General features: G+C 38.9%; 1 protein-coding gene across 4 annotated transcripts in view; it reads left to right on the top strand.

Annotated features, from left to right (window-relative positions):
- The window catches only part of ATE1 (arginyltransferase 1), an 84739-nt gene that overhangs the window by 26595 nt on the left and 33903 nt on the right, over positions 1-24241 (top strand). For all 4 annotated transcript variants that reach the window (XM_032191083.1, XM_032191082.1, XM_032191081.1 and 1 more), the window contains exons 8-10: positions 449-481; positions 6215-6396; positions 11124-11223. In XM_032191083.1, the coding sequence (XP_032046974.1) occupies positions 449-481; positions 6215-6396; positions 11124-11223 (315 nt within the window). The remainder of the gene's footprint in view (positions 1-448; positions 482-6214; positions 6397-11123; positions 11224-24241) is intronic.

Raw genomic sequence — 24241 nt, 5'->3', positions numbered from 1 at the left:
TATTAAATTTCTGTTAAAAGAGATGATGGCCCTAATCCCTTTAGAGATGGGGCAGGTACCAGTGGAATTGGGAAGAGACTCCCTGTTGCAGGCAGTCATAGAGAGGGGCAATGTCTACTTCAAATAAAAGATAGTGATAAATTTAAATTCTGTAGAATAGAAGATGTTTGAAAATGGGATGTGAGAGAATGAAGTGTTTTGGATCATTAGTCATTTGGATCATATTTGTTTGTACATAGGAACAAAGTAGAAAGTGGGAATTTGTTCGGGAATTTTATTTCACCTCCTAAATCCTGTTGGTGTTTTTCAAGTATATGGTTTTGAAAGCACGTCTGTCTGAATGTTAATGTATCCTGAAGTGTTACTAACATTATTTCTTGCTTTTCTGCTTTGCATATTCGGACTGTCTTCTTGGGCACATATTTTTGATGAATCTACCTTGATGCAGTTCACACGATTCCTCTGTGATTCTCCTCTTGAGGTATGTATTAAGTCTAGACACAAATTTTGAAATGAGCGTGTTCATCCCTCTTCACTTTTTGCAGGCAGTACACTGCTATGGGTGCAGGTGTCACAGTGTTTGTATCATCACCAGGCAGGAGGGAAGATAACACTGAATTTTCAAAGGAGTCTGCAGAGCTGGATAAGGAACTATCACTAAATTTCATATCTCTGCATTTAGGAAAAAAAAAAAAAAAAAAAAAAAGGCAGAAAGTGCTGTGGTTTTGTGTTCTTGATTTATTTCCTTGAAAGAATGTATTCCAAAATAATTTATTGACCTTGTGTTTGACTACAACGTGAGTTAAAAATTAAGGAGAGATGCTCTTAGTCCTTTGCCTACTGGAAAAGAAACGTGGGTTCGTGGCACTGTCTGTCTTGTTAGCCTTAGAGAGCCAAGGACCACGTGAGTGTAATGAAATTGTCAGGTTATAGTAATTACGCGAGTAATTCGATATGTCGCGGGTTGAATGGATCCATGTGTGGAGGGTTTGTTGCTTTTCTCTGCTGAGTCCGCTGGCCTTTGCATTCCTGAAAGCTGAAGAGTAATAGAGCTCATTAGACTTTATAGGAAAAGGGCTTTTATCACCTCGTCAACCCAGGCAGCAGACTGCCATTATATTCTTAATTTTGTATGGCTACGTAGATGTTGATGCACACTTCCCTGCCAGGTTTATACCAGTATTGTTTCTTACAGACACTTTTTATTGACATTTCGAAGCTTGAATTAAATTTTGTGTGGCACCACTGCAGATGTCTTCAATTAGATGGAGTTAAATAAAAGCGGTTGTATATCAGAGGCCAAGGGATTCTTGAAATTCTTTATTCTGAAACAGTTGCCACGAGCAAAACTGGTAGTGTGCAGTCTGTTTACTCTTTTGAACAAAAATAATTTAAAATCAAATTTGAGCCTTACAAGATTTCAATTTGTAATTGTTTTGAATTTTTAATACCATTATTAGCTGCAAATAGTATCAACACCCGGACTCTTCCTGCTTTTTTTTTTTTTTTTTTTCTCAATTTTAGGATCCTGTTTAGTTTCAGTTTTGGCTACGGGCTCTGGCACGAGAAATGAAATAGTTTAAAAAACGATATAGGATGTGGTAGCAGAAACCTAGGCAATTTTCTGGCAGTAAACAGGGCACAGCAGAGGGAAGGGATTGTTTGTTTTTTGTTTAGTGTTCCTTTCCTCTTAGAAGCTACAGCTGAGTGTTTGCCATCTGCCACTTCCAGCGATGGAAGTAGATGTAAATGCTCCTGGCCTGGAGCAGGGCGGCTGCAGGACTCCTAGCAAAAACCAGTGTGGATTCGTAGCCTGTTGGTGCCCAAGTGAGAATCTTTATGGGAAGAGGGCATGGGAAAAACTGGAGGTGATCGTGGTGGATTCTTAGTTTTTGATGACCAGTTAGGGGTGCCTTTGTCCTTCTGCAGCCATCCTGGGTCATCCTGGTGCGATGACCGCGCCTGGCCTCAGTGCTCAGGTGGTGTCAGGCAATCCAATGATTTTTTTTTTTCTCTTTATAAATCCTTCCCTAAGCACTTTTTAGTCTTTTTCCATTTTGACTGATGCTAAGCATGAAGATGATTGTTTTATAAAACTGATCAGCCTCAAAAATATCTTGAAGTGTAAATTGCTTACACCTGTTGTTTTGGATGCACATATAGCCACTTTTTTTTTTTCCATGAGCTTGACGCTGTATTTATTACCTTTGTCATGTCAATTACTCGATATTATGGGATCTTTCTGTAACTGTTTGCACTCAGTTCTCAAATACCCATCCTGCATCATTTTAACCCACCAGCTTAGTCTGATGAGGGCCCCCCAAAGCAGCTTGTCCAGGACTGTGTCCAGCCGGGGTCTGAAGATCTCCAAGGATGAAGACTTTACCACCTCTCTGGGCAGTCTGATCACTTGAAGCAGAGAAGTGTTTTCTGTGTTCAGCTTGAATTTCATGTGGTTTTTAATTTTTAATGTGTGCCCATTGCTTCTTGTCCCATCAGTGGGCACTTCCGAGAAAACTCTGGATCCCTCAGCTTTATTCCCTCCTATCAGGTATTTACCCACATTGATGAAACCTTCCCGAGTCATTTTGATTTTGGTGCTGAGTGTCTCAGCTTTCTCAAGCCTCTCCTCATTTGTCAGATGCTCCACCACGGTGCATTATTTTTCCTCCCCCCCCCTCCCCTCCCCTTTTTTAATGAAAGCCTGTAGTGCTACCTCTGCTGACACAGCCTGTATTTGTAGGCTGCTTTCACAGCACCTCCACTAATCCCTAATGAAAGGAGGACATAGCAGTGAACAGGAAATATGTTGCTAACCAAAAGAGATAGAAATCTACCATATGGCAGGTTTTGTGCGTGTGCCGCTGGGAGAAGAGCTGCTGGAATTAATCATTTCACTTTGGCAAATAACTTCTAGAGTGTAGAAATCAAGACTTTCCTTTGTTGTTGTTGTTGCTTTTTTTTTTTTCTTTGTATGAGGTAGTGTGGATTTCATATGTTACTCCTCCTTCCATCCACAGCAGAGAGTAAAGTGGAAATGTTCAAAGTAGGAAATTTCATGAAACCTCCCAGAAGAAAATAATCCGACAGTTATCAGGGTCACGGTGCATTTCTGGTGGGTGACTGTGCAGCACTGTCTGCAGTTGCACTCCAGGCTGGCATGGGGGTTAATCAGTGCAATTTCTATATTAATAGGATCAGTGAAACCTCTCCTCAAAGTAAAGAGAAAGACTGGTGTGCTTTGAACAACACTGAGCGCTCTCACCATCATCAAATTTTCATTGTAAGCACTTCTATTGAAGTGACCCACTTGGAGCAACTTGTAATATCAGATGATATTAAACATTTAAATTTTAATAAGGCATTATTAAATGTAAGCAATCACTTGGTAATGAAAAAACAGCAAGCAGAATACAAGGACATAGAATTAATATATAATGGAATAAGTTATACTTTTCTCTGCAGTATAGGCTAAACTTTGAAGAAACTGTTTAATTTCTGTCTTTAGATTTAGTTCTTGCATAATTTTGTTTCCCTATCATCACATTATTAACAATTCATTGTCTTGAAGCTCAAGTTTAAACTATTAGCTTGAAACAAGTTGGCCCCTCTGGATTTTTTTTTCCTCCTCTGCAGATTTGGAGATGTTGCATAATTGTTCAGCTGCACCGTGCAGCTTAAAAGCAGGCAACAGAGCCATCTACACCCCTGTCTTCTGATGATGGCTCACTCAAATCCTTTGTATTTTTAAACTCCTACTATACGCTGAAAAAAATAAGTAATTCCTAGGCCTTATTAGAAGAAAATGCGAGGCAGAAATAGCTATGAAAACTCTGTGTTTTTAACAATTCCTAATCACAGCATGGTTAGTTGTGCTTTGACTCTCACAGCCCGAGTTTTAGGTCTGCTTTTAGTGTTTACTCCTTTAACACAACTTATTTAATGAATATAAACAAAGCAAACAATTCATTTTAAAGATTTGCTGTTCTTTCTTACATGTGTTCCCTAGAATAGTGGGGGTTTTGTTTGCTTAAGAAGACCTGAAGGCATCTATCATAGAATCGTGGTATCATTTGAACTTCAGTGTGAAAGGGGATAAGGGAATATTGGTTTTGATCTCACTCTCTCCCCATGTAACGTCCCTGATGTTACATTTGTTGATTCATCAATCACAGAAGTGGTGATGCTTTTGGTGGCAAGAACAGCTCATGTTTTTGTAGCACAAGGGCTACTACGGTGTGTTATTTCGTGTCCATAAGGTAAGCCCCACTGCTGGGCCTCACCTGCATGATGTCCCTTGCATTTTACATCGCCTTTGACAGCCAGGGCCCCAGGGGCCGTGCCAGTGCTGTGAAATGGGGCAGCCTGCTGCAGGACAGGGCTTGGTGCTCTAAACCTGTGACACGTCAAAGTGCCTGGATGGTTCCTGAGAAACCCAGGTAATGGAGCCAAGGGTTCACTGAGAAATCGGAGAAAACATAATGTGTACAAACGTTACAAAGGATTATATTGTATGGAAACTTCTCAAGGAGGATGAAAATGTTGTGCTTCTTAGAAATGGTATTTACTTAACGTAACGGAGATCCCTGAACACTTTGCCTGAAATGAGTACTGTGCTTGTTATCCCTGCTAAAGAACACAGCCTCTTTTATGTTCAGAAATGGCTTTGTAATTGAATTAGAGGAATAACGGGGTGGTTCGTGCCTCACTAACAGATCTTAACTGATGCTTCAGCTGCCAGGCATTGGGCCGAGCCCCTGCCCTGCTGCTCTGAGGCAGGGCCCTGTACGCACAGCGGCCCTTTAGCTGTAGGAGACTTTGCTCTGAGTGGAAATCTTTTCCGTGTTGTTTTAGACAATCTTTTTAACTTGTATTAAATCCTATAGGGTGATTTTTTTTTTGACAGTCTGTTTTATCTGATACTTAAGCAAGTCTGTATTAGATTACAAATCACATTTCCCCTTGGTTTGCTGCTTTTCTTCTGCCCCGTGCTGCACCCTGCTAGCTGAGAAGAGAACTCAACCTGTTCTCTTAGGGCTGCCTGCAGAGAAAACCTTTTCCAAGCTCTCAAACTTTGACCATGTCCCAGCTTAAAAATGCTAATACTGACTCTCTGAGTTCATTTGGCTCTACTGAAAAGCTGAGGATATTGTATGAAACCATCACTCCCAAGTAAGTAGGTTTTCTCTAAATGAGCAGAACCCAGCTCGGTATGTCAGTGTCCTACCTAATAGCCTTGTATGCTGCAGATTTAGCTCTCAGGTATTGGATCATTTCACTTTTACAGTATCTGTAGCTAGCTGCATATCTATTTTTATATCTACTTTGATGCTATATAACTACATAGAAATGCAAACATTTCATTATACAGCCTTTATTTGGGACTAAATGGTTGGGTAAGTCAGCTGAAATGATTTTGGTTCATGTGATTGATTTCTCTTGACACATGTGGTACCAATTAGAATAACTTCTACTGCCCATCATGTCTTCAGTCCACGCTACTGTATCAAAATACTTGATTAAACCCACCTTTTGTTGTTGTAATGCAAAACAGTTGGTAATAGCAGGTAATGTTGTCAGATTTATTGAGTGAGAAGCAGCTTTCTGAAGATCTGGCAATACAGTGAAAAACATGACTAGGAGGATAATTAAGTTGAGCGCTGTGGAATTCAGGATTAAAGTAAACCTGACGTTGGAGAAAAAGCCCTGCCAGAGTTGGTTGTGTAATACAGTTTAAATTAGGAGATTGTTTTCTTTGTAAGCTGAAGCATCAGTTTCTGGTTTAGGAGCTTCTCCCCATAGGGAAGTGTGCTCCCCTGAGACCTCAGGCCCCAGCACCCCCCAGCAGCCAGCCCCTCCGTGCTCTTCCAGAAGCTGCCCTGGCGTGGGCTGGCAAAGCAGGAGCTCCCCAAGTTACGTGGCGCAAGGAGTTTCAGCTTCTCTGATGAAAAAATACTTGGTCATACAGAGTAAACCTTACACGGTTTGTAAGGTGGTACGTAGAGTTTGCTGAGGATGAGTAAAGTGAAAATCACAAATGCTACAGAGAACTAACATGGCTCTCACTGCTTCTCAAATTCCCTCTTACCTTTTGGTAAACACGTACAGCAGGAATAACTTCTCACAGTATTTATTTTTCTTTTAAAAACCTTTCTAAAATACTTGTTGTACTGGAAGTCTACCAGGCTGATAATTATATCCCGTTTCTGTCCAGGCAGAGAATCCCCCAAATGGACCAGAGTGCGGCTATGGTTCCTTTCACCAGCAGTACTGGCTAGATGGGAAGATAATTGCTGTGGGTGTAATTGATATCCTGCCCTACTGCGTGTCCTCGGTCTATCTGTACTACGATCCAGACTATTCCTTCTTATCTTTGGGAGTCTACTCTGCATTACGGTAAGAGGACATTTTTGTTATCCGCTTAGACATAATAGTAAGAATTGGTACTTGTTTCCAAGTTTGAGCTTTTATTTCCAGTCTAAACATACACTGGTAACACTATCTCTAGCCAAACTTAATTATTATTTTTCTAATTCTCTGTAGTTGGTTGTGCTCCAAAATAGATTTTAACTTTCATCCTTAAATAGGGATGCGTCTTTCTAGTTAGCTAAATATTTCTAAAGGTTAAAAAACAACTCAGAAATGAAATACCTAGGTTTTTATTCCCCAGAAAATAACTTACTATTGCTTGGTTTCAGCAGAAGAAGACTCTTTTGTTTGAATAGAAATGATTTTTCCTTGAACTTCTTTCTTAGCTTGGTCACCAAATGAAATTAATCACTTTTATACTTGTGTGCATGGTGAGATCGTAAATAACAGACACCCTAAAAACTTCTGAATTAGTAGTCTCCTGCTGTACTAGCACTAAGTGTATTTTCAGGTGTGTTAATCTCATTATCTTTGTCTTTAGAAAGCCTGACAGACAGAATAATCCTATGAATTTTAAAGCCTTAAATTAACTATCATCCTAGTCCTGGTATCCGTAGAATAGTAAGAATAATGAATAATGCTTTGCATTGTAAATAAGATTTGTAATGCTAAATTGCAAGTTGCTGTTTTTCTCTCACAAGCAATTTTAAGATTCTATTACTATTAACATTTTTGTGCATCACAAGTTTTTTCTTAGCTTTTTTCTTCTTTTCATGAAATAAACTAGTCACCAGCATGTAGCATTCCCAGTGAGATCCTCATGAAGCAACTGGGTTTGGACCTCATGCCAGACCAGTCTATTTGCAAGTTGCTATAGGCCTGAGAAGTTCTAGCAAAAGCTTTCATGTTTTCAGATTTGCACTACACTGCTTCAGGTACTGTTACATGTGATAAATCGAGATCCAGCTATGAAATCCAGTGCTCATCTTTCTCCAAGGCATCCAGTTTGAGTGTATCTTTAGGTGGGAGCTTCTTGGCTACTGCTTAGGTTTACCCACTAGAAAGAGTAAATGACACAACTTCTGAAACAAATCGGAAATATATATATATATATATATATATATATATATACATATATATATATATATGTATGTATTTTAGGAAGTTTTTTCCTAAGAAGTGCGCATCATGTACTTCTGCAATACCTAATGAAGCATGCAACTCAATGTCTCAGAGGTTTAATCAAAATCTAAACAGAGTAAGAGTGAGTAGGATCTCTTGATTTCCAAAGGGTTTTGTTTTTTTAATCATTTTGCTTTTTGGGTATATTCCTCTTTCTGTAGAGGTGAATTTTACTATTCCTGGATATCTATGCTTGAATTGTTCAAATGCATACATCAAGGGCTTTCTCCCACAAAGTTCACTGTTAAGTTGCTGATATCAGACTAAGGGTTTATTGCTGCTGAAACGGAGTGCTGCAATCACTCCTCTCCATCTCTGCTATGTGCCAGGCTTCTAGCAGTCATCTGCTGAGCCAGTTTTTAATTTACTGAGCTTTACTCTGCTTTAGCAACCTGGTTAGCGAGCTGAGCTGGCTCAGTGAAGATCCTGTTAACACCAGAGCTGGTGCAAGGGCTGTGGTGGAATGGCTAGGCAGGGAGAGCAGGACCTCCTCCTGCTCTCTGGCAAGCTTTTAGCTAGTTAAATCCTGCAGTGCAATTTCTCCTAGTAAGTTGCTTTTGGTAAGAGCTGACAACACTGCCTCCTGGCTGGCTTTCCCCACCTTGATCCAGGGTTGTTCCTTATGAAGGAGAAACTGGAGGATCACAGGTGAGTTTAGGTTAGAAAGGACCTCGGGACATCATCTGGTCCAGTTCCAGCTCAGCTCAGAGGTAACTCCAAAGCTGTTGTGAGCATTAACATGTCTGTCAGTGCTGCATCTCCACTGGTCTAAGGCTAAAAGAGTTTTAACCCTCATTTTTTCTGAGGCATACAGTGGCACTGGTGATTTCATAAAATTAATCAGAATTAACATGTAGAAATAACGTTGGAACACCTCTGGTTTAGAAGTGGCCTTTTTTTCTATCAGTGGTCTAGGTTTTATTACATACACTAGATACTTAAAATCAGACTGATTTTTTTTTTTCTTCATGCAAGTTGCCATAAACAGCTCCTAAGAGTTATTTTTTAGTATCTGTCTGTATCATGTTACTTTATGTAATAACCGACTGACATAATCCATGCTTATGGATTCTTGAAATGATCTTAAATTTTCTACATAATAAATTTAAAGCTTTGTCAGTGCAACATGCTTGCATGGCTCAACTAGTGAAAAAGCAGCTTATAAATTCTGCTGCATTTAAGGCAATAAAAATGAGTTCCCAACAGTCTTAGAGGAGGCCAACCTTGTTCTTTTTTTCAAAAAGGGGAAAAAAACTCGAGAGTTAGGGAGGATTTAGGAAGTTGCAAAGGAATCTGATACCTTAAAAGCTGTTGCCAATTTTACTCTGAGGGGGTTAAACTGCCTTGCAGCGCTGTCACTTCCACTTCGGGCTATTCTGAGAATTTTTGCTGCTGAGTCCTGGAAAGTACGGGGTTTGAAGATCATCTGAAATATGTGGGCATCGAAGTAAAAAGTGATGAGGGCAGAAGCAGCTACCCAAGAAATACCAGCCTTAATAAAAGGGGAGAGGGCTGACCAGGACATATCAAGTGATTCCTACAGTTATTTGCACAAAAATATTAAACCTTTCTGCACTACCTAAGATCGTTAATAGTAGACAATCATATTTGTCCTTATCACTCATTTATAAGAGGAAAAATGCTAGAGCTTAGATCGAAGCATTAGATTTTGGAGTTGGGTCACGCAGCACTGAATACTGAATCTGAGTTTTGTGTTAATGAAATTAATATGTTTTGCTCACTGGCTGCCCACTCTTGCCAAGTGTTAACGGCCGTTATAATTCGTTAAATATGCACCCTGACTGAACGCTTTACAGAAAAGGAATTGCACGTCTGTAATCCCTTTTCCATGAGAATGATTTAGGCAGAAAAAAATGTGCGTAGATGGGAGTCGTGCAGCGCAGTGGCACCTCGCTGCTGCTGCCTGGCTGATATGGAAGGATACGGGGGGAGAGCCTTCTCCTGCCTTGAGTCTCAGCTGCAGCACCCGCTCCTCGCTCCTGTGCAGCTCAGCACCTCTCACCCAATTTTGGGAACCCACATGGTTGGTCAGTGGGTTAGGGAGCCTCCAATCTTGCAAGGAAGGAATCTGGAAGGAAGATGCAGCTGTAATGCACGAAACCCTGGTGCTCTAGCAGGGGAGGTGGGATGGAGGAAAGAGAAGGATGCTTCGTTGTTCCCCAGTGATGTTTGTCCTCCTACAGCACGTTGCTGGGACCGTCCCTCACGTGGAGACACCTGCAGCAGCTCTAAGCAAGCCGCTGTTGGCATTATGAAGTTATTCCTTGTGGCCCTTTAGAGGCTTGCAGAAAGCTTTGCTGCCCATCGTTGCACTGCTACTGCAGCCCAATTTTAACCTCATTACCTTATGGTCTAATTACCTTACTGTGTTCACTTTGAGTCTTCTTGTTTTATTAAATCAGACAGTGTAGACCAATTGCAAACAGTGTTGAAGACATTTTGAAAAACAAAAAGACAAAGAATGATTTTTTTTTTTCCCTGTAGCGTTTCAGGTTGTTGAATTGCACAGAGGAATGTGTTTAATTAGGGCCAGGATAAGCAGCACGGACTGGTAGGGGTGTTTGATATTGTGCTGTGTCTTAAAAATGACTGAGGTGAGGTGCATGTTGGTGTACTTCGGTAGTACATAAACCTCACTTTTGGAATCTGCTGTATTTACCTGGATTTTCAGGTAGGAAGTAACTTCGGGACATTTTCCTTTTGGAATTGATGCATGTAGTACAGAATTACAATGTGTCGCGATGGTCTCAGCAGACTACATCCAACACATAAAAAAACCACAGGATTTGTACATGCTTCTTATCTGCACATGCTCATGTCCTTTTATCCCTTCAGTGTTGAAGGTAAGAACCAACGTCCCTGTTTGAAACAAATGTGGTCTGCAAAGTTACAAATGCTGTGAAAATGAGTGTTGTATTAGGAACACTGGCAGAGTTGTTGTAGAAACACTGCTTTCCTCTTGACAGGAAAATGAAAAGCAAATGTATTTTGGAATACATTGACACTTCTCTTTCGAAATAAATGAGAAAATCATACGAACAAACACGAGCAAAAGTAGCTTTTGCTGCACAAAGACGGATGTTTTTACATGTAAATTGCTAGAGTGCAACGAGCAGAACAAACAAGAGGCTTATCCTTGGAGCTTGTTTTTTAAAAATACTCTGATGTTTTCCTGAGCTTCATCAGCCAGTCTGTGTACAATTGCTGGGTCACGTTTCTGTAGAACTCCAATATGCGTGAATATTAACAGGAAACCTGTTAAATAGAGGCTTTTAGTCACTTTCTCTTCAAATTTCAGGTCAGTCACTTGGCAGGGCAAAATCGAAGTGTTTTGAAGCCTGACACGGTGTTTTGTATTTTTTTTTTTTTAATTAATTTTTTTTTTTAAGCATGAGTGTTGAGTTTATTATCTTCATTGTTTATTTGATAGAAGTCTAGTCCTTTAACTAGCCAAAAGCCAGGTAGTTGTAAAGCATTTCCTTTATGAAGAAGTAAAATGAATGTAGGAATTATATTCATAAATAATTAGTCTTTTTTTTTTCCTTTCATAGGGAAATTGCGTTTACTAGGAAACTTCATGAAAAAGCTCCTGATCTCTGTTTTTATTATATGGGTTTCTACATTCATTCATGCCCCAAAATGAGATACAAGGTAAAGTGTGTTTTTACTTATTTCCTTAATGTACAATTATTCAAAGCGTTTGACAGTCTTCGTAGTAATATAATATTTTTGTAATTGTCATTTTGGATTTTAATGGGGACTTTATACGGTTAAATTTGAATGTTAGTTACTATTTAACTTGGCTTAGGGTTTTCTTTTTTAATTTAGCTGCATGTGGTACTTATTACAAGTTGGCTTAAAAGCTGTTCACATGGAGAGGTTTTCAAGGCTGTCAGATAATAATTTGTCATTTGGTTACCTGGGTATCTCATGTTTACAACGTATCTGGCAATAGACTAAAATTCTCCCTTTTTTGGGTTTGACTGAATATTTGTTGTTAGTGCTTAGTGACTGCTGGCAGTGATAGCACGACTCCTTGCTCGTGGCTATACTTGGGGAGATATTAGGGGACTTGCTCTCCAGATCAAACCACTGAGAAGCTAGTTTAGTAGCAATTTTGGATCAGGTAGCAGATTTTTGAGGAAAGGGTAAAGATGTTTGGCATAACCAGTGTCACCAAATCATCCCTAATCCATTAGCCTCAACCTTATTAGACCTAAGTACCTAAGGGTGCTTAAAACAAAGGTAACATGAATTTTGAGGGAAACAAACTGGTGAACTGGAGAATGCTATCTATGTCATCTAAATCATCTTAAATGATATCACGTCACCAGCTTGAGCCACAGGTTCTGGTTTCTTGTTCTGTGCATTGGTCAATATTAAAAAGTTTGGGAGGATTCTTTATTTTATGCTATTTTTTCATTTGTTTCCCACGTGTATTTGTTGTACACGTGGCCAGATACAATGCAACTGCAAAGCAGGCTGATGCTAATTTTGCAGTCCCAGTTTACCATCACTGAAATAGTACACATGAAACAAATTTTAACCCTAAGCTTTGAAATGCTTCTGGATAATGCTGCTGCTTTTGTGAAGTGATTGGTAGTGGTAGAGTGGAGTGGGTAAGTACCAACTTTGTGGATTAAGCAGTTTAAGCCATGCCCTCTCAACCTACTGGCATTACATGTTGGGGACTTTGCTTGGTTGTGGTTTGACAGAGATCTTAGAGGCTCCGTTCCCTTCCTGACATTAGTCTGGAAGAGGGAAAGGCTATAAACATTGTTGAACAGATGCCATGTAAGCAAATTAAATGAAGGAAAGAAAAGGAAGGAGCTGAAGAGCTAACAGTTTTCTTACTCTCTGCTTGCAATTTTCTTTGCAATTTATCTGGTCTAGGATGCTTGGAAGTGGAGGCTAGGGACAGCACCGCTGCTCTCTATAAGCTGTGTCTTAGAACGCGTGCGTGCTGTACTTGTTTATAGTGAAGTCACAGGATTTGGGAAATGTTTTGAAATTTTCCTTCAAGTCACCGGCTGTGATCAGTGAAAATGATCACAGCTGAAAATTGAATTTGATTATTTTGAAGAAAACACCGAATGCTTCTAGCAAAAACAGCTGAGCCTGACTACTGCTTTGCACCGTACTGTCAGGTGGAGTTCACGTTTCTCAGTCTGAATGTTTTCTGAAGCTGACTTTTCTTCCTGCTGAGGAGGACTAGCAGATAAATTGGGACGTATGAGGAGCAGTAACTTTATGATGCTGATTTAAGGAGTTTGATGGAGTTCCACTTTGCGTGAAGTCAGTCCCAGTCTTCTGCACACGACCTGGCTGAAATAATTGAGGGTCTGTGCAATGAACTGCTCCGCTCAGTTATGTTACAGTCTGAGACTTAGGCGTTAATATTGTCGGCATGCGGACATAGCCAAATGGTTTAGTTTTAAATACACGTCTCCTAGATTGGAGGTATAGATATCCATCAGCAAATGTTAAAACCTTGTGTAGACATCTCTTCTGGGTTCTTTTTTTGTTTGTGTAAAGTAATTTTTAAAAATCAGTTTTTAAACATTTATAATAGGTGATTGTATTCAGCAGCGACTGAGCCATGTAACAGCTCCTGGCTTCTGCATCGGATCATCTTGGTCATGTTGTGTGCTCTAAGGAGGTCCAAGCCATCCATATAATATTTTGCTGAAGTATTCTGCTTTCAGTTTTCATGCAATTCTTCCTAAAATGCAATGTGTATTTTTATCCAAGAAAGTTTCTTCGAGGAGCCATCTGCAAGTACGTCCACAGCTTTACACCAGTTGCCTTGCACAGGGCGCAGCTGCCAAGAGGTTTATCCAGTGCTGAGCAAGTCAGGCTGAATTCACAGGCAGCGTGTTTTTGGTGGTCAGTGTCACGTTTTCATCTCCACAATTCTCTTTGTTCAGATGGTACAATTTATAGTGTAAACAATATGTTTTGCCCATTGAAGATGAGAAGCATGAGTATCCTGGAAGAGGACCCTCGAGGCAGTGTTCCTGTGGGTCAGGAATAGAGTTAAAGAATCTGGTGTTATCAGGGAGCAAGCTGATGGGTAAAGAGCTTCATCCATCCCATGGAACAGATCTGTAATTACACAAGTTCTTAAAAGGGAACTTCTATTTCTTGACTCTTCCTCCCTTCCCTTTCCTTTTGTTCCCAAACCGCTCACATTCGATTGCAATGTGATTTTTAAAACAGTGGAGTACCAGGGAAGTCACCAAAGATGGGGAAGAGAATATGTAGCAATCTTAAACTATTTTTTAGTTCTCAGCTCTTAGACTTGTTCCCATGTATGGGTTAATATTTATGACCTGGTAAAATAAAACCTACATTAAATTTAGACAAAAGGATTTCTGTAGTTCTATTAACTATATTAATATGGAAAAATGTTATGAAAAACATGAAGCAATGGCTTTATTCCATTTTTTCAGGGTAGAATAGGGTAATACAAGATTAAAATGGTTCTCTGTAGAAATTCACGACCTTGTGGTAAAACTTTTCAGGCTCTGTTAGATGTGGTAACTTATGTTGGAAAAATAGTCTGGAAAATTTTCCAGCACTCATAAGATGCAAAGTCTTTCCTAATGCATTTTGGAGCCAGTGATAAAAGTCTGAGTACAAGAAGGTATTTTATTTTAGAATGATGTTGGTCTCAGGCTCGCTTCTCTATGCGTTTAAGTACTGTATCTGTAATTGCAAATGCATTTTCAGTTGAAGGCATTTGTTTACAAACATATTTACAGAATTTCAGAAATAAACCAGCTTTAGTGAACACCGACATTAGAAGGATACTTCAGAGATCTTGGATTTTTTTCTTGTGCTGAGCTCCTGTCCATTTTATCCTGCAATTTTTTTTTCTGTGGCTCCATGCTAGTAAATTTGCATTTTCCAGTCGCTACTGAGCACTTCGAGATCCTAATCTACTCTTTTTTGTTATTTCCATTAAGTTTCTTTGATACTGATTTTGAGTCTGGTAGTGGTTGACGCTAAGTAGATTTTGGTTTTGTGCTCCTGGTCTAAATAGTCGGTGTGCTTGCTGCCTTTGCCATGTAGCTCCCTGCTGACCTTAAATCACGTTCCCCTCAATGTTCTTGTGTTGGGAAGGGGGCGTTGGTGGAGTTTGCTACGTGCCTTCCCTTATTTCTGTGGTGGGTTTTGTCGTCGTTAGGTCTTTTTGGTTTGGTGGCTTTTTTTGTTTTCTTTCTTGAGGCTTTTTCGCTGTCAATAATTGGATGCGAATATTGCAATTGGAGCACATCTTGTCACTGGGCTTGGCCACTCATCTGCTTTCCCTGCCACCACTCCACGACGTCAGTAAATAACATCAGCCTGCTTTGAAGTGCGCGGCAGATTTGGTTCCTCTTGCTGCGCTATCTCCGCGTGCCATTTGAAGACCATTCCATGATTTGAAGAGGTGTTTTGACTGAAATCTTTATCCAGACTTGTATGCAGGCCAAAGTAAATGGAATTATTTCAAACAGTCTACTTCAGTATCAAGGCATGGCCAGACTTCAGATAGATGGAATACTAGAAAGGGTTCTGAAATGTCAAAAAGAAACAAAAGGCTGATTCATCTGTGATTAATCTTCCTTAAACTAAATACCTCAGGCTGACTGCGGTCGTAAGCGGTGCCCCTGGAATTTTATAGAACTCCGCAGCCAATTTCTTTGGCTGATTTTAGGAATTTCAGCATTGCTCCTCCTGCAGCAGTGAAACACGGTAGTAGCCTGCAACTCTGCATCCGCAGGACCTGGGATGATCTGCCTCATGCTCGGTTCTCCGGACGTCTTCACCGTTCCTGGCCGTGGAGTTCAGTTCACCTTTTCAAAAAGCTTGGATTTGCTGTGTAAGCTGAAATATACTGTGTGTCTTAAAACCAACCTCTGTGATTTTTGGTTACAAGCACATGCTGTTACAGTTCTGCCACTGGAATAGCTTTGCAAAATATCACAAAAGAGAGAAAAAAAAAAAAAAAAAAAAAGCTGGCGTTGTTATACCTTCATGCTTGATCTTTTTATTCAACATATATTTAAGCTGCCAGCCTGCTTTTTTCCAGGGTATTACTATTTACCTTGACAGTGGGAAAAATGATAAACTGAGTGTAATTAGGAGCATTGGGCTTGCTTTGCTCAAGTCTGTTAGCACTGGTACTTGTGGCTTTTCCAGGATTAATGTTGTTGGTTTATAGGAATAATATGCATTGAAATCAATCCAAAATGTAGATTTCTTGCATAAACAGATCATAAATTGTCAAGTAAATGTTCTGAAAAGTTGATATTTGCTACGTGCTGCTTGGTTCTATTTATTAATAAAGCATGGTTAAATCCAAGTCGAAAAACCATTGCATGCTCTTAGGAAGCCATACTTATTGGCTTTCTTTTGGCTTTGGCAATAGTGGTTGTGATTTTATTTTATTTTTTTTTGTCAAGACTGTTTAAAAACAAACAAGGAAACAATAAGCAAAGACTAAAACATACCCTAATAATAATTTGAAAACAATGAATTGCAGAAGTAGGTGGAAATTATCCCATTTTTTTTTCCAGTGGTTTCTAGATCTCTGTCTTATTAACATTATTTTTAGCCTCGTTCCTCTCCATTTCTTCACGGGACTTCCTCAGTGGTCAGGATACTACTCCGTGTTAGTCTCAGCAGCTGGAATCGAGCGCTCGTTTCTTTGGAGTAGCGACCGTACTCTGTGTGTTCCTCCTAATGGTTTGCGTTAGTGGCTGAGGGGGGAAAAAAGCCCACTCTGAATTATAACTTGGGTTTTGGCATTGAAACCCAAAGGGATTTTTGAGAAGTCTTTTGAAATGGCTGGCCAAGACTTCCAAAAGTATTTTGGATGATTGACTCAGCTGTACGGGAGGCATTCCTAAGGGACTTTATCTTTCACTGTGCATGTGTTGAATGATTCAGTGTACATGTGCTGAATGCTTTTGAAAATCAAGTTGCTTTAGCTTTCAAGTTGTAACTAGTGCAAAAGATCCTCTCTGCTATGTATATGTTTGTCCAGTGTTTTTGGATTAGAAGGGTGGCTATCTGTTTTTTGATCTGATACATCATATTTTGCTGTATTTGGGACTGTAGCGTTGTTTATACCTTGCTATTCCCCCCTTTTGATTTATTTTCTTTTTCTCTGTTGTTTCCTTCCATAAAAGCTACCTCTTTGTAATTTCATCATCTGGAAGACTCTTACAAGCTACTTAGACCACTTGCTGAGTAAATGCTACTAAGTGTGTTGGAATAAACAACTATGAGGAAGTAGGACAGGGTAGAAAATATGGGAGGAAATGTTCTAGTTCTTGATATAGTGCTGGTGATAAATGCTTTTAAATATTTACTATTTCCTTCAGATAGCATATTACAGTGTTTGAGGCCACTTTGTACGTTGCCTTCCTGGCCCCCTCTCCCCTTTCCTTTTAGATATTTTTCACCAGCTTGTGAGAACTGTTATTATGATGAGCACTGAAAGGCAGGAATATGCAGCTCCTCTGATTTGGATAGCAACAGGCATTATTGAGTGGATTTCCACTGCAAATAAAATTGCTTAAAAGTAGAGTATCAATTTCCATGTTGTTTTTTTTTTTTTTTTTTTTTTTTTTTTAATAGCAGTTCAAGATAATGATTACAATTACTTTTTTTTTTTTTTTTTTTTTTTTTTTTCTTTAGATGTGTTTTATACCGGGCATAACTGGTAATTTATTCAGGCTTTTCTTCGGTGCATGAAGTTTTGCTGGGTTTCACGCAACATTTGCAGGGCTAAAACCAGTTGGAATCCCATGTTACTGCTAGAAACAAATGCAGATCCCAGTCATATCTTTCTCCTTAACTTTAATTTTCCAGTTTAATTTTTATAACCAAGACTTACTTTCTTTGTCAGTTAGAACTCCTTCGGGGAAAAAAGCAAAGACACCCTTCTGGCTTTTTCCTAGTTTTGGAAATGTGGATTTCTTTTCAGTTGCTTACTTCAAGCTTAAGATGATTGAAGTGTGGCAGAACTGAGGTAGAAGCCATACGTGTATTTATGACTATATTATTTGTAGACTTCTTTCAGGACAGAATGAAATGCCTGCTATGTAGGTCTTGGCAGAGCTCTGAAGTGAACAAGGCTTTTTCTCATTATTATGCTGTCCCTTGAGGAAAAAACACCATGTGCCTAAAAGCAGAAATTTTGGGGTGTATGCTGTGCAAGCTTTGAAGGAATTGGATCTGAAAGTCATTTTGCAGACTAAAGTTGTATCTTGCAAGATATGGCCTTGCTGAAATTTCACTTGTACTCCTGTAACTTTTTATTTGATGTGGCTCCAATTACACAACAAATTTCCTCCAATTTAGTAAACTTTTTTTAATGTTTAAATTGTAACTTTTCTATACTGGAGGTATAAATATTATTAAATTGGAGTACACTCTCCTAGATCTATCCATTCGTTATCTACAATATTAAATGTCTTTGAAAACCAACCTCTCCTTGGTCAAAACCAATCAAACAAAAACCAATCAAACCACAAGAGAATGAATTCCTACATAGGTTACTTCAGATAAATGTTCCAAGTCATTTAAGTAATTCCAAATATGAGGCGATTAAAATACTGATTTTGTGATTTTGATGATAACTTTGAGTCTGTTAATGATTTTAATATTAGCAAAGAGCCCTTGGTCCACATAGAACAGGTGTGTGTCTGTGCATGAGGATATACCTATATACATATGTGTGGAAAAAAAGGATTCACCATTCAAATTTTCCAAAGAATAAAAATACAGTAGAGATGGCATTAACTACCTACTTATGCACGGCAACAGGAATATGTTCTACAGGCTTCATTTGCTGCAGGAATTTTGTGAACTTGGGATGACTTTCCTGTAGAGTTTCTTTGATAAATATAATTTTGTTAATTTGTGTGAGGCCTAAGTAAACAAAAATCTAACCTCAGTTTAATAAAAGCACACAAGTAAGAGGTACAGTTTGTTGAACTGTAGGCCAACTCTCTACCAGAGGATGTTTTCAGAGTTATTAGAGGTAACTTGACTGCATCTGTCAAAAAGAGCTGCTGAAAAGATTCATTTCAGGTCATGTTAATAAACCTGACGCAAACCATCCTCTGAATGATAATAGCTGGTAGAAATTTATCATGTCTAATTCATGGCTCGGCATAGTCATAAATTCACTGGTTGTTACTGCCTTGTACTGAACCTTATTTGAAGGCTTGTTTGGGGACTCATAGCAACTATTAGCAATTAAAGTGAGAACCATAAACTGTGAAATATATAGACAAAAGACGTGTGGGTTTTGTTTGGTTTGGGGGAGAGGGGTGGAATGATCTACTTCTCAATTCACTTTATTAATTTTTCTCCCTCATCCAAGGAATGAGGTCATGGCTCATGTTTCAGAATTTGCCATTTGCAGTTCTATAAATTCACTGGTCATTGCTAGTAAGTGTAAGTTGCATATAAGTAAATGCATTTTTTTTTGTTTCTAACAACAAATGAATTAATATAGTGATGCTTTGTCAGCTTTATTTCATTTTTATTGATTTAATTATTTTTGGATGGCCTACAATTGCTAGTTAACCTTACTCTGAATTTTGTCTGTCTGTGTCTTTGGCTATTTCCAAAAACGAGTGAATTTGAATATGCAGAGACAGGCATCTCACAACGCCGTGATGCAAAAAGTGAAATATTTCTGTGGTCATTGCTTTTCCACACAAACATAGTCTTTGTGTGAGGTTGATCATAGGCATGCTAGTTTTCAAGTGTTGGGCAAAATATCAAAGTTCATGTGTCCTGGAGAAAAACCAGCCTTTTAAATCTGTCACTAAAGTCATTGAAACACAGGTCAGTTTTGTCTGTGCACTAGGTCTATTGGTTACACCAATAGAAACTGGTTACACCTCAAATATTGGAGCTGTCATTTGATTGCTCTTACAGTATCCTTTCTTATTTTTACTATTTCACTGATTATATTAGCTTTAATTAGGCAATATTGTCAAGTGGAATTTATTTGGTCTGAAAGCCAGGAACTCCTGCTTTTTCTGGCCCTGCCATATTTCACATTGTGGTCCTTACAGTAGGAGCTGGCTGGCAAGTCAGTTAATCTATAGAGACATTTTTTCTCCAATTTTCCAGGAAAGATTTAATGGTAGATACTTTAATGAGGTCTGGTTTTACTAAGACCTCATTAATTTTACAGAGGTATCACAGTACATTTCTCTGAAATGTTACATTTAATCTAGATGACAATTCATTATTCTGAATGATTATTTTCTTTGTCTGAGTTTGTTTAGCTGCTCACTGTACTGAGTTTCCAAGTACAAGTATATTAATGAGGTTCTGTTATTTATCCCTGATCCTGATATTAAACACAATGCTTCCATCAGGCCAGTTTGTAAAGAGTTTTCTGTGTTTTATGACAAAGATTGCTGGGTGCTCGTACATCACTGTAGCCTGGTAGGAACAAGAGTCCCAAATTCCTGTAGAAGGGAATCCTTTGGAACCATGAAGATGCAGAAAAATAGACTTGTCAAGGCCTATGAGGGATTTTGTAGTCCATCCCCTTAATCCAAGATGGGTTCAATTGTATTTATGTTGACTTCCAACCTGTTGGACATACATCTGCCAAAGGTCTCCTTTGACAAACTTACAGATGTCTCCATGTGTTGGCAGTTATATCCTTGTGCTTTATTGGTCTTCCCATTGAACTGCTTTCTTAATGTCTGTCCTAAACCTTTCTTACTAAACAATATTATTTGTTTTCTTTTTTTCCCCAACACTGTACTTTCTAAACCTGATGGCTTCCATCAAGTCTCTTTTTGCGCTTATTTTTGCTGGAACAAGCAAACCAACCAAAGAAACCAAAAATAAATAAATAAATAAATCAGTTCCTTTTAATGTTTTCTCCAAGTCACATTTTTTAAACCTTTTGCCATTCTTTATGCTGTATTTTCTTCAGCTGATCCATTTCTGTTACAAAGAATGATATCTAAAATTAGGCCTTCCAATGCTGAGGACAGCTTCTATAGCTTCTTCATTGTATGGAAGAAGATATTAGACTCTGGAGGCAAGGAGAAAAGGTGCAGAGGAGAAAAAATGGGAATTGTATGAGTACAAAGTTTTCAGGATGGTCTAAACTGGGATTTGGCAGAGTTATTTTTAGTGCTAATGTTTGTAGCTGAATATGAGAGCACTGCATGTATATGCTCCTGTGGCCCTCTTCTGCTCACCCTGCTTTAGCTAGGTATCTATTTAAAGTTCCTTTTTTCTTCTTTTTGGGAGAGAATATTGCATTAAATGAGGTGACAAAAGGTAGAGGGTTTTATGGCAGTTGCCTACAGTGCCTATTGAAATTTTCAAGACAGGTTTTATCATGCTTATTGGAGCAAATGCTGGAAGTGGCTGTTCAAAGAAAGGAACAAATTAAGAACAGTCAAAGCCCAGAGTAAATACACTTTACTACTGGGTTGCAGATGATAGTAATTAATAGTGTCTTCACAACACCAGTAGGAGAAAAGCTTACTTCATGTTATCTTGTGGTAGCCACTAACGTTATTCAGAGATATAGATGTTTTTAAGCTACATACTCCCTTTAATTGATATTAGAGGCACCACATTTGCTCCACATTCCAGTCTTAAGTTTATGGAGCCTGGCAGGCTCTTGGATGATGCTGTGTTTTCACTAAAACCATCATGAGGACACTGGAGCTTCAAGAGATTGTGCAGAGCTGGGCCTCAAGCAGAAGGGTCAATGGAGAAGCTAAATATTTTTGTTACAGCTTCTTTAAAGGTTTTGCTTAATCTAATAAAATCGGTTCCCTAAGGCTTTCAAGGGTTACCCTACTGAGGAGGCCCAGAAGGATATGTGAGCTTGATGAACTGTTGTCTTTTGAGTGTAAGATGACCACAACAAACCAAAAAACCCTTGCTGTTTCCAGACACTGCCATGAGGTTTCAGTTTGTCATGTGAGAGAATTAACCACCACCGAAAACTTTTAGTTGTTTTCAGCTGAGTAACTGAACTGATTGAACTTGTTTCAGTACTGAAAGCTCTTAAGAGTGGTTATTTGCTGTGTTATGTGAGTAATACAAATCTGAGATTTCATCTTTCTAACAAAATATCACACTGTTTGCTTCCCTCGCCTTTCTTACTCTGAATAAAAATGTTAATTTGAAAATGTTTTCATGAATAAAACAGATAGAATGACACAAAAAGAGGGGGATGAAAATGGTTTCATTATTAACTAGTTGAAGAAGAATGGGTTCATGGAACAAAAGTACAAGGGAACCAAATTCTTCATTTCATCCCAATACAAATGCACTATTGTTTTATGGATAGATAGAAGACAAGATGAGTTTTTTCCACTGATCTATCGGTTTTACTTATTTAAGATACTAAGGCTGGTGTCCCACAGGGCTACTCTAGTGCTAATATGTTCAGTAAAGTTTATCCATGATTTATGATTTTTTTTTTTCTCGTGCATTCTTTCCATTTTACTCTTTACTGGTTGGCATTGTGTGTCTTGTTACTAATTGTTCTTAATATTTTCCATTCGGGGTGGAACAGAGAGATTGGCAGACATTTCTGTGTTACAGTCGGTTGTGGGAAGGCTTGCTACTCTTTCCATCTTCCATTTATATCTTACAGTGACAGTGAAGGATACTGAATACAATCACAAAATTACAGATTCACTGAAGTTGGAAAAGACCTCCAAGATGATCTGGTCCAACCATCCACCTACCACCAATATTGCCTAATAAACCACGTCCCTGAGTACCACATCCACCCTTTCCTTAAACACCCTCAGGGAGTGTGACTCCACCACTTCCCCAGGCAATCTGTTCCAATACCCGACCACTCTTTCTGAGAATAAATTTTTCTGAAATAAGAATTTATTCTTAAAATGCTGCAGCACTGACTGTCTTGCCAGGGAGCCAATTCCAAATTTTGGCCCCTGTCTCTTGAGTTTGGGCAATCGGAGGATGCTGTGCAGTGAGATCAAGTGGGGATGTCCACGGGGAGAAGCTTTGTGGCTGCTGCACCACAACTTCTGCTGACTTAGATGTGGCACGGAGAAAAGATCCCAAAGCTCAGCATCTGTGCAGCTTAAATTATTGCAAGGGGGATTTTTATATGTGTTTTTCATACATTATTGTGTGGTTTTGATAGAGCTTGTTTTGTAAGTCCTGACCGAAGCTTTATTTTAGAAGATAAAATTCTGAGAAAGAAAACAATTTATGTTTCACTGTTTGCTGCTGATGAAGCTTTAACGGATTTATCAGCACAAATGCTTTTAAGTGGGTGAAATTATATCAGTAAGTGTTGATAAAGAAATTCTGTATCTTAAATGTTGTCTTCATCACGTTGATGACTGAATGGGTGGTCACAAAATGCCCATATCAACAGCCCCACCTCCTGATGAAACTATAAATGATGTGGGAAGTTGATAGTGTGATGATCCAAGAGAAAAGGCGGTAATACTCCTCGGTCTCATACCAGTTAATTTTGGAAAGTTGCAAACTGCCACAGAAGTATATAAAGCCTTTAGTAGGCGACGAGCTGAGTTCTGTGTAAGGTGGGCCTTCTTTAATCCTCGGTCTCTGTGGTGATTGCACGTCCTTAGCACAACTACAAACACAAATGAGCATGAGCCTTCTCCTCAGAGTCTCTTAAAACTCCAGATATTGTTCTCTTCCTGAGATTTATGAACTCTTTTGAGGTTCAGGGCCAAATTCTTGGTGCCTGGCTCCTGGACAGTGCAACACCAACAGAAAGCTTCCCTCTGGGGGCAGCTGGAGGACATCCAGGCCCGTCCTCATCAGCGTGTTGGCCTCATTAGGCCTGCTGTGAGCTAAAACAGCTTTAGGAGCCACCAAGGCTAAATAGGGGGCAGATAAGTGTTTTAGAATCATTTTGGATACTTTCCTTGAGATATGTAAATCTGGATTAAGCTACCGTATCAAGACTTATTGGCAGATGATAATAAACATTCAGGTATTTATTACACTTTGCTCTGGTTTGGAATCTAGTTTAGAAGTGTGTTAACAATGCATGGAAGTGCATAAATCTGCATCTGTGTTTCAAGATGCTCGTGAACTTGAATACATTGTGAAGCATTATTGAATTTTAAAATAGAACAAGGTGATTGCCTGGGCAATTTGACTCGTTTTATTATTTTAAATCTGAAAAGTAGGAATTATAAACTGAATGTCAACAAAGTGCTTATTTTTTGAAATACAATTCTACTTCTCATATACCCTTAATTTAATATTTAAACGTACATTTAATACACCCTTGAATTACCAGATTTTGGTGTGATCGGGACGTAGGTAGCATATGGTGTAGTTACTGATTCCAACCTTCAAACTTATTTTTTTATGCTAACGTGGTTATAAAGAAAACAGTTTCCAAACATCTGGCATTAAAAGAAAACTGAAGTGTTGATATTTCAGCTCAAATACTTTGGGGATGCATTAATGTTAAGCAGTATGTTTTCCTAAACATGCAAGTGGACATTTGTGTACCTTTTAATCTGAGTTATTACCCTTAAAGCATAATAGTGAATCTGTTCTGACCAAGTATGAGAATAGCATTGAACATGAGTGGTTTTACTGAGCCACTGGCACAGACATGTGCATCTACATAGTTAATAGATGCAAA

The sequence above is a fragment of the Aythya fuligula genome, chromosome 7 (genome assembly GCF_009819795.1).
Source record: "Aythya fuligula isolate bAytFul2 chromosome 7, bAytFul2.pri, whole genome shotgun sequence".
Taxonomy (NCBI): domain Eukaryota; kingdom Metazoa; phylum Chordata; class Aves; order Anseriformes; family Anatidae; genus Aythya; species Aythya fuligula.
Note: the sequence above shows the minus strand (reverse complement) of the source record. Positions and strands in the feature narration are given on the sequence as shown.